Source organism: Echiichthys vipera (assembly GCF_963691815.1).
Source record: "Echiichthys vipera genome assembly, chromosome: 23".
Classification (NCBI taxonomy): Eukaryota; Metazoa; Chordata; class Actinopteri; order Perciformes; family Trachinidae; genus Echiichthys; species Echiichthys vipera.
This window is the reverse complement of record NC_139848.1, coordinates 317,202-327,006: the sequence shown is the minus strand read 5'-3', so window position 1 is coordinate 327,006 and position 9,805 is coordinate 317,202. Positions and strand designations below refer to the sequence as shown.

General features: G+C 26.2%; 1 protein-coding gene across 1 annotated transcript in view; it reads left to right on the top strand.

Annotated features, from left to right (window-relative positions):
- The window catches only part of LOC310964597 (tetraspanin-7-like), a 14,188-nt gene extending 4,683 nt beyond the window's left edge, over positions 1–9,505 (top strand). Inside the window, exons 6-8 of the mRNA XM_083937787.1 lie at positions 2,206–2,289; positions 8,728–8,808; positions 9,405–9,505. Of these exons, the coding sequence (XP_083793913.1) occupies positions 2,206–2,289; positions 8,728–8,796 (153 nt within the window). The 3' untranslated portion in view covers positions 8,797–8,808; positions 9,405–9,505. The remainder of the gene's footprint in view (positions 1–2,205; positions 2,290–8,727; positions 8,809–9,404) is intronic.
- Positions 9,506–9,805: the final 300 nt, after the last annotated feature.

The following is a 9,805-nucleotide window of genomic DNA, read 5'->3' as shown; positions in this document are numbered from 1 at the left end:
TAACTGTAATAACCTGTGCAGGGCTGTTATGTAGTGATTACCGTAATAACTGTAATAACGTGTGCAGGGCTGTTATGTAGTGATTACCGTAATAACTGTAATAACCTGTGCAGGGCTGTTATGTAGTGATTACCGTAATAACTGTAATAACCTGTGCAGGGCTGTTATGTAGTGATTACCGTAATAACTGTAATAACCTGTGCAGGGCTGTTGTGTAGTGATTACCGTAATAACTGTAATAACCTGTGCAGGGCTGTTATGTAGTGATTACCGTAATAACTGTAATAACCTGTGCAGGGCTGTTATGTAGTGATTACCGTAATAACTGTAATAACCTGTGCAGGGCTGTTATGTAGTGATTACCGTAATAACTGTAATAACCTGTGCAGGGCTGTTATGTAGTGATTACCGTAATAACTGTAATAACCTGTGCAGGGCTGTTATGTAGTGATTACCGTAATAACTGTAATAACCTGTGCAGGGCTGTTATGTAGTGATTACCGTAATAACTGTAATAACCTGTGCAGGGCTGTTGTGTAGTGATTACCGTAATAACTGTAATAACCTGTGCAGGGCTGTTATGTAGTGATTACCGTAATAACTGTAATAACCTGTGCAGGGCTGTTATGTAGTGATTACCGTAATAACTGTAATAACCTGTGCAGGGCTGTTATGTAGTGATTACCGTAATAACTGTAATAACCTGTGCAGGGCTGTTATGTAGTGATTACCGTAATAACTGTAATAACCTGTGAGCAGGGCTGTTATGTAGTGATTACCGTAATAACTGTAATAACCTGTGTGCAGGGCTGTTATGTAGTGATTACCGTAATAACTGTAATAACCTGTGCAGGGCTGTTCTGTAGTGATTACCGTAATAACTGTAGTAACCTGTGCAGGGCTGTTATGTAGTGATTACCGTAATAACTGTAATAACCTGTGCAGGGCTGTTGTGTAGTGATTACCGTAATAACTGTAATAACCTGTGTGCAGGGCTGTTATGTAGTGATTACCGTAATAACTGTAATAACCTGTGCAGGGCTGTTATGTAGGGATTACCGTAATAACTGTAATAACCTGTGCAGGGCTGTTATGTAGTGATTACCGTAATAACTGTAATAACCTGTGCAGGGCTGTTATGTAGTGATTACCGTAATAACTGTAATAACCTGTGCAGGGCTGTTATGTAGTGATTACCGTAATAACTGTAATAACCTGTGCAGGGCTGTTCTGTAGTGATTACCGTAATAACTGTAATAACCTGTGCAGGGCTGTTGTGTAGTGATTACCATAATAACTGTAATAACCTGTGCAGGGCTGTTATGTAGTGATTACCGTAATAACTGTAATAACCTGTGTGCAGGGCTGTTGTGTAGTGATTACCGTAATAACTGTAATAACCTGTGCAGGGCTGTTATGTAGTGATTACCGTAATAACTGTAATAACCTGTGAGCAGGGCTGTTATGTAGTGATTACCGTAATAACTGTAATAACCTGTGTGCAGGGCTGTTATGTAGTGATTACCGTAATAACTGTAATAACCTGTGCAGGGCTGTTCTGTAGTGATTACCGTAATAACTGTAATAACCTGTGCAGGGCTGTTATGTAGTGATTACCGTAATAACTGTAATAACCTGTGTGCAGGGCTGTTATGTAGTGATTACCGTAATAACTGTAATAACCTGTGTGCAGGGCTGTTATGTAGTGATTACCGTAATAACTGTAATAACCTGTGCAGGGCTGTTATGTAGTGATTACCGTAATAACTGTAATAACCTGTGTGCAGGGCTGTTGTGTAGTGATTACCGTAATAACTGTAATAACCTGTGCAGGGCTGTTATGTAGTGATTACCGTAATAACTGTAATAACCTGTGAGCAGGGCTGTTATGTAGTGATTACCGTAATAACTGTAATAACCTGTGCAGGGCTGTTCTGTAGTGATTACCGTAATAACTGTAATAACCTGTGCAGGGCTGTTATGTAGTGATTACCGTAATAACTGTAATAACCTGTGCAGGGCTGTTATGTAGTGATTACCGTAATAACTGTAATAACCTGTGCAGGGCTGTTATGTAGTGATTACCGTAATAACTGTAATAACCTGTGCAGGGCTGTTATGTAGTGATTACCGTAATAACTGTAATAACCTGTGTGCAGGGCTGTTATGTAGTGATTACCGTAATAACTGTAATAACCTGTGCAGGGCTGTTATGAGCTGGTGACGTCCGTCGTCGATGGAAACATGGGAATCATCGCCGCGGTGACGTTCAGCGTGGCTTTCTCTCAGGTTTACTGTTTACATCCCATAATATTATTTCTGTTATTATAAACTAACTTTAACTCTTTACATCCCATAATATTATTTCTGTTATTATAAACTAACTTTAACTCTTTACATCCCATAATATTATTTCTGTTATTATAAACTAACTTTAACTCTTTACATCCCATAATATTATTTCTGTTATAAACTAACTTTAACTCTTTACATCCCATAATATTATTTCTGTTATAAACTAACTTTAACTCTTTACATCCCATAATATTATTTCTGTTATAATAAACTAACTTTAACTCTTTACATCCCATAATATTATTTCTGTTATAAACTAACTTTAACTCTTTACATCCCATAATATTATTTCTGTTATTATAAACTAACTTTAACTCTTTACATCCCATAATATTATTTCTGTTATAATAAACTAACTTTAACTCTTTACATCCCATAATATTATTTCTGTTATAAACTAACTTTAACTCTTTACATCCCATAATATTATTTCTGTTATAAACTAACTTTAACTCTTTACATCCCATAATATTATTTCTGTTATAAACTAACTTTAACTCTTTACATCCCATAATATTATTTCTGTTATAATAAACTAACTTTAACTCTTTACATCCCATAATATTATTTCTGTTATAAACTAACTTTAACTCTTTACATCCCATAATATTATTTCTGTTATAATAAACTAACTTTAACTCTTTACATCCCATAATATTATTTCTGTTGTTATAAACTAACTTTAACTCTTTACATCCCATAATATTATTTCTGTTATAAACTAACTTTAACTCTTTACATCCCATAATATTATTTCTGTTATAAACTAACTTTAACTCTTTACATCCCATAATATTATTTCTGTTATAATAAACTAACTTTAACTCTTTACATCCCATAATATTATTTCTGTTATAAACTAACTTTAACTCTTTACATCCCATAATATTATTTCTGTTATAAACTAACTTTAACTCTTTACATCCCATAATATTATTTCTGTTATAAACTAACTTTAACTCTTTACATCCCATAATATTATTTCTGTTATAATAAACTAACTTTAACTCTTTACATCCCATAATATTATTTCTGTTATAATAAACTAACTTTAACTCTTTACATCCCATAATATTATTTCTGTTATAATAAACTAACTTTAACTCTTTACATCCCATAATATTATTTCTGTTATTATAAACTAACTTTAACTCTTTACATCCCATAATATTATTTCTGTTATAATAAACTAACTTTAACTCTTTACATCCCATAATATTATTTCTGTTATAATAAACTAACTTTAACTCTTTACATCCCATAATATTATTTCTGTTATTATAAACTAACTTTAACTCTTTACATCCCATAATATTATTTCTGTTATTATAAACTAACTTTAACTCTTTACATCCCATAATATTATTTCTGTTATTATAAACTAACTTTAACTCTTTACATCCCATAATATTATTTCTGTTATAATAAACTAACTTTAACTCTTTACATCCCATAATATTATTTCTGTTATAATAAACTAACTTTAACTCTTTACATCCCATAATATTATTTCTGTTATAATAAACTAACTTTAACTCTTTACATCCCATAATATTATTTCTGTTATTATAAACTAACTTTAACTCTTTACATCCCATAATATTATTTCTGTTATAATAAACTAACTTTAACTCTTTACATCCCATAATATTATTTCTGTTATTATAAACTAACTTTAACTCTTTACATCCCATAATATTATTTCTGTTATAAACTAACTTTAACTCTTTACATCCCATAATATTATTTCTGTTATTATAAACTAACTTTAACTCTTTACATCCCATAATATTATTTCTGTTATTATAAACTAACTTTAACTCTTTACATCCCATAATATTATTTCTGTTATTATAAACTAACTTTAACTCTTTACATCCCATAATATTATTTCTGTTATTATAAACTAACTTTAACTCTTTACATCCCATAATATTATTTCTGTTATAAACTAACTTTAACTCTTTACATCCCATAATATTATTTCTGTTATAATAAACTAACTTTAACTCTTTACATCCCATAATATTATTTCTGTTATAATAAACTAACTTTAACTCTTTACATCCCATAATATTATTTCTGTTATAATAAACTAACTTTAACTCTTTACATCCCATAATATTATTTCTGTTATAAACTAACTTTAACTCTTTACATCCCATAATATTATTTCTGTTATAATAAACTAACTTTAACTCTTTACATCCCATAATATTATTTCTGTTATTATAAACTAACTTTAACTCTTTACATCCCATAATATTATTTCTGTTATAATAAACTAACTTTAACTCTTTACATCCCATAATATTATTTCTGTTATAAACTAACTTTAACTCTTTACATCCCATAATATTATTTCTGTTATAATAAACTAACTTTAACTCTTTACATCCCATAATATTATTTCTGTTATTATAAACTAACTTTAACTCTTTACATCCCATAATATTATTTCTGTTATAAACTAACTTTAACTCTTTACATCCCATAATATTATTTCTGTTATAATAAACTAACTTTAACTCTTTACATCCCATAATATTATTTCTGTTATTATAAACTAACTTTAACTCTTTACATCCCATAATATTATTTCTGTTATAAACTAACTTTAACTCTTTACATCCCATAATATTATTTCTGTTATAATAAACTAACTTTAACTCTTTACATCCCATAATATTATTTCTGTTATAAACTAACTTTAACTCTTTACATCCCATAATATTATTTCTGTTATAATAAACTAACTTTAACTCTTTACATCCCATAATATTATTTCTGTTATAATAAACTAACTTTAACTCTTTACATCCCATAATATTATTTCTGTTATTATAAACTAACTTTAACTCTTTACATCCCATAATATTATTTCTGTTATTATAAACTAACTTTAACTCTTTACATCCCATAATATTATTTCTGTTATAAACTAACTTTAACTCTTTACATCCCATAATATTATTTCTGTTATTATAAACTAACTTTAACTCTTTACATCCCATAATATTATTTCTGTTATTATAAACTAACTTTAACTCTTTACATCCCATAATATTATTTCTGTTATTATAAACTAACTTTAACTCTTTACATCCCATAATATTATTTCTGTTATAATAAACTAACTTTAACTCTTTACATCCCATAATATTATTTCTGTTATAAACTAACTTTAACTCTTTACATCCCATAATATTATTTCTGTTATAATAAACTAACTTTAACTCTTTACATCCCATAATATTATTTCTGTTATAAACTAACTTTAACTCTTTACATCCCATAATATTATTTCTGTTATAAACTAACTTTAACTCTTTACATCCCATAATATTATTTCTGTTATAATAAACTAACTTTAACTCTTTACATCCCATAATATTATTTCTGTTATAATAAACTAACTTTAACTCTTTACATCCCATAATATTATTTCTGTTATTATAAACTAACTTTAACTCTTTACATCCCATAATATTATTTCTGTTATAATAAACTAACTTTAACTCTTTACATCCCATAATATTATTTCTGTTATAAACTAACTTTAACTCTTTACATCCCATAATATTATTTCTGTTATAATAAACTAACTTTAACTCTTTACATCCCATAATATTATTTCTGTTATAAACTAACTTTAACTCTTTACATCCCATAATATTATTTCTGTTATAAACTAACTTTAACTCTTTACATCCCATAATATTATTTCTGTTATAATAAACTAACTTTAACTCTTTACATCCCATAATATTATTTCTGTTATAATAAACTAACTTTAACTCTTTACATCCCATAATATTATTTCTGTTATAATAAACTAACTTTAACTCTTTACATCCCATAATATTATTTCTGTTATAATAAACTAACTTTAACTCTTTACATCCCATAATATTATTTCTGTTATAAACTAACTTTAACTCTTTACATCCCATAATATTATTTCTGTTATTATAAACTAACTTTAACTCTTTACATCCCATAATATTATTTCTGTTATTATAAACTAACTTTAACTCTTTACATCCCATAATATTATTTCTGTTATAATAAACTAACTTTAACTCTTTACATCCCATAATATTATTTCTGTTATTATAAACTAACTTTAACTCTTTACATCCCATAATATTATTTCTGTTATAATAAACTAACTTTAACTCTTTACATCCCATAATATTATTTCTGTTATTATAAACTAACTTTAACTCTTTACATCCCATAATATTATTTCTGTTATTATAAACTAACTTTAACTCTTTACATCCCATAATATTATTTCTGTTATAATAAACTAACTTTAACTCTTTACATCCCATAATATTATTTCTGTTATAATAAACTAACTTTAACTCTTTACATCCCATAATATTATTTCTGTTATAAACTAACTTTAACTCTTTACATCCCATAATATTATTTCTGTTATAATAAACTAACTTTAACTCTTTACATCCCATAATATTATTTCTGTTATAAACTAACTTTAACTCTTTACATCCCATAATATTATTTCTGTTATAAACTAACTTTAACTCTTTACATCCCATAATATTATTTCTGTTATAATAAACTAACTTTAACTCTTTACATCCCATAATATTATTTCTGTTATAATAAACTAACTTTAACTCTTTACATCCCATAATATTATTTCTGTTATAAACTAACTTTAACTCTTTACATCCCATAATATTATTTCTGTTATTATAAACTAACTTTAACTCTTTACATCCCATAATATTATTTCTGTTATTATAAACTAACTTTAACTCTTTACATCCCATAATATTATTTCTGTTATAATAAACTAACTTTAACTCTTTACATCCCATAATATTATTTCTGTTATAATAAACTAACTTTAACTCTTTACATCCCATAATATTATTTCTGTTATAATAAACTAACTTTAACTCTTTACATCCCATAATATTATTTCTGTTATTATAAACTAACTTTAACTCTTTACATCCCATAATATTATTTCTGTTATTATAAACTAACTTTAACTCTTTACATCCCATAATATTATTTCTGTTATAATAAACTAACTTTAACTCTTTACATCCCATAATATTATTTCTGTTATAATAAACTAACTTTAACTCTTTACATCCCATAATATTATTTCTGTTATAATAAACTAACTTTAACTCTTTACATCCCATAATATTATTTCTGTTATTATAAACTAACTTTAACTCTTTACATCCCATAATATTATTTCTGTTATAATAAACTAACTTTAACTCTTTACATCCCATAATATTATTTCTGTTATTATAAACTAACTTTAACTCTTTACATCCCATAATATTATTTCTGTTATAATAAACTAACTTTAACTCTTTACATCCCATAATATTATTTCTGTTATAAACTAACTTTAACTCTTTACATCCCATAATATTATTTCTGTTATTATAAACTAACTTTAACTCTTTACATCCCATAATATTATTTCTGTTATTATAAACTAACTTTAACTCTTTACATCCCATAATATTATTTCTGTTATAAACTAACTTTAACTCTTTACATCCCATAATATTATTTCTGTTATAAACTAACTTTAACTCTTTACATCCCATAATATTATTTCTGTTATAAACTAACTTTAACTCTTTACATCCCATAATATTATTTCTGTTATTATAAACTAACTTTAACTCTTTACATCCCATAATATTATTTCTGTTATAAACTAACTTTAACTCTTTACATCCCATAATATTATTTCTGTTATAAACTAACTTTAACTCTTTACATCCCATAATATTATTTCTGTTATAATAAACTAACTTTAACTCTTTACATCCCATAATATTATTTCTGTTATAAACTAACTTTAACTCTTTACATCCCATAATATTATTTCTGTTATAAACTAACTTTAACTCTTTACATCCCATAATATTATTTCTGTTATAAACTAACTTTAACTCTTTACATCCCATAATATTATTTCTGTTATAATAAACTAACTTTAACTCTTTACATCCCATAATATTATTTCTGTTATAAACTAACTTTAACTCTTTACATCCCATAATATTATTTCTGTTATAATAAACTAACTTTAACTCTTTACATCCCATAATATTATTTCTGTTATAATAAACTAACTTTAACTCTTTACATCCCATAATATTATTTCTGTTATAATAATATTATAATGTTATTATAATATTATTGTAATAATGTATTATTTTAATTCAACTGTTTAACGGTTTATTCTTCTTGTTCTGTGACATCATCATCATGGCTGTGACATCATCATCATGGCTGTGACATCATCATCGTGGCTGTGACATCATCATCGTGGCTGTGACATCATCATCATGACCCCAGGTGGTGGGCGTGGCTCTGGCGTGTTGTTTGTCTCGCTTCATCAACACAAACCAGTACGAGATGGTTTAACAACAACAACAGGTACCAACGTTTATTTACATATTTATACATTTATAATATTATTATTATTATTATTATTATTATTATTATTATTATTATTATTAAACCAGTACGAGATGGTTTAACAACAACAACAGGTACCAACGTTTAATACTTTATATATTTATACATTATTATTATTGTTAAAGTTAAACCAGTACGAGATGGTTTAACACAGGTACACACTTTAATTTAATATTTATTTAAACATTTATACATTAACATTAATAATAATAATATTATTGTTATTATTGTGTTTTATTTTGAAAGGTAAAGTAAAGAAATCCAAGTAAATAAAGAAAAATTATTTAGTTTTAACCTTTAAAATAATCCATAAAAACATTTTATTTTAAATTAAGATCAAAGCAAAAATACAGAAATATGTTTAAAAGTTATTATTTATCATATAATGATAAATATATACATTAATAAAGAAGCTTTATAACACGTTGTTTACACTTTACACTTTACGTTGTTGTTGTTGTTGTTGTTGTTTGTTTCAGGCTGCGGTCGGATCCTCTTCACTCTTCTCTTGTTGTTGTTGTTTACTCTCTCTCTCTTGTTGTTGTTTGTTTCAGGCTCCGGTCGGATCCTCTTCACTCTTCTTCAGTCGATTAACAAACAAACTTTAATATTTTCAGATTTTAAAACTCAAATATTAATTAATTCATTATTTTAACGTGTGAAATTAATTTTGACTCATTTTTTGTTTGTTTTGTTCAAAATCATGAAGAAAAATCAATAAACAAGAAGAAAATCAAAGCAGTGGATTTTTAATATTTAATAATTGTGAAACTTTTTTATTCGATCTTTTAAGTGATTTAATAATAATTAATAATAATATTGAGTTACTAAAAAAATAAAATCCAAATAATATAAACCATATTAAAAGTCTCTGACAGAATATTATTTATTTTCCTCCTTTTAAATGTTTAATAAATATATATAAATAAACTAATAATTCCTCCATAAATGAATA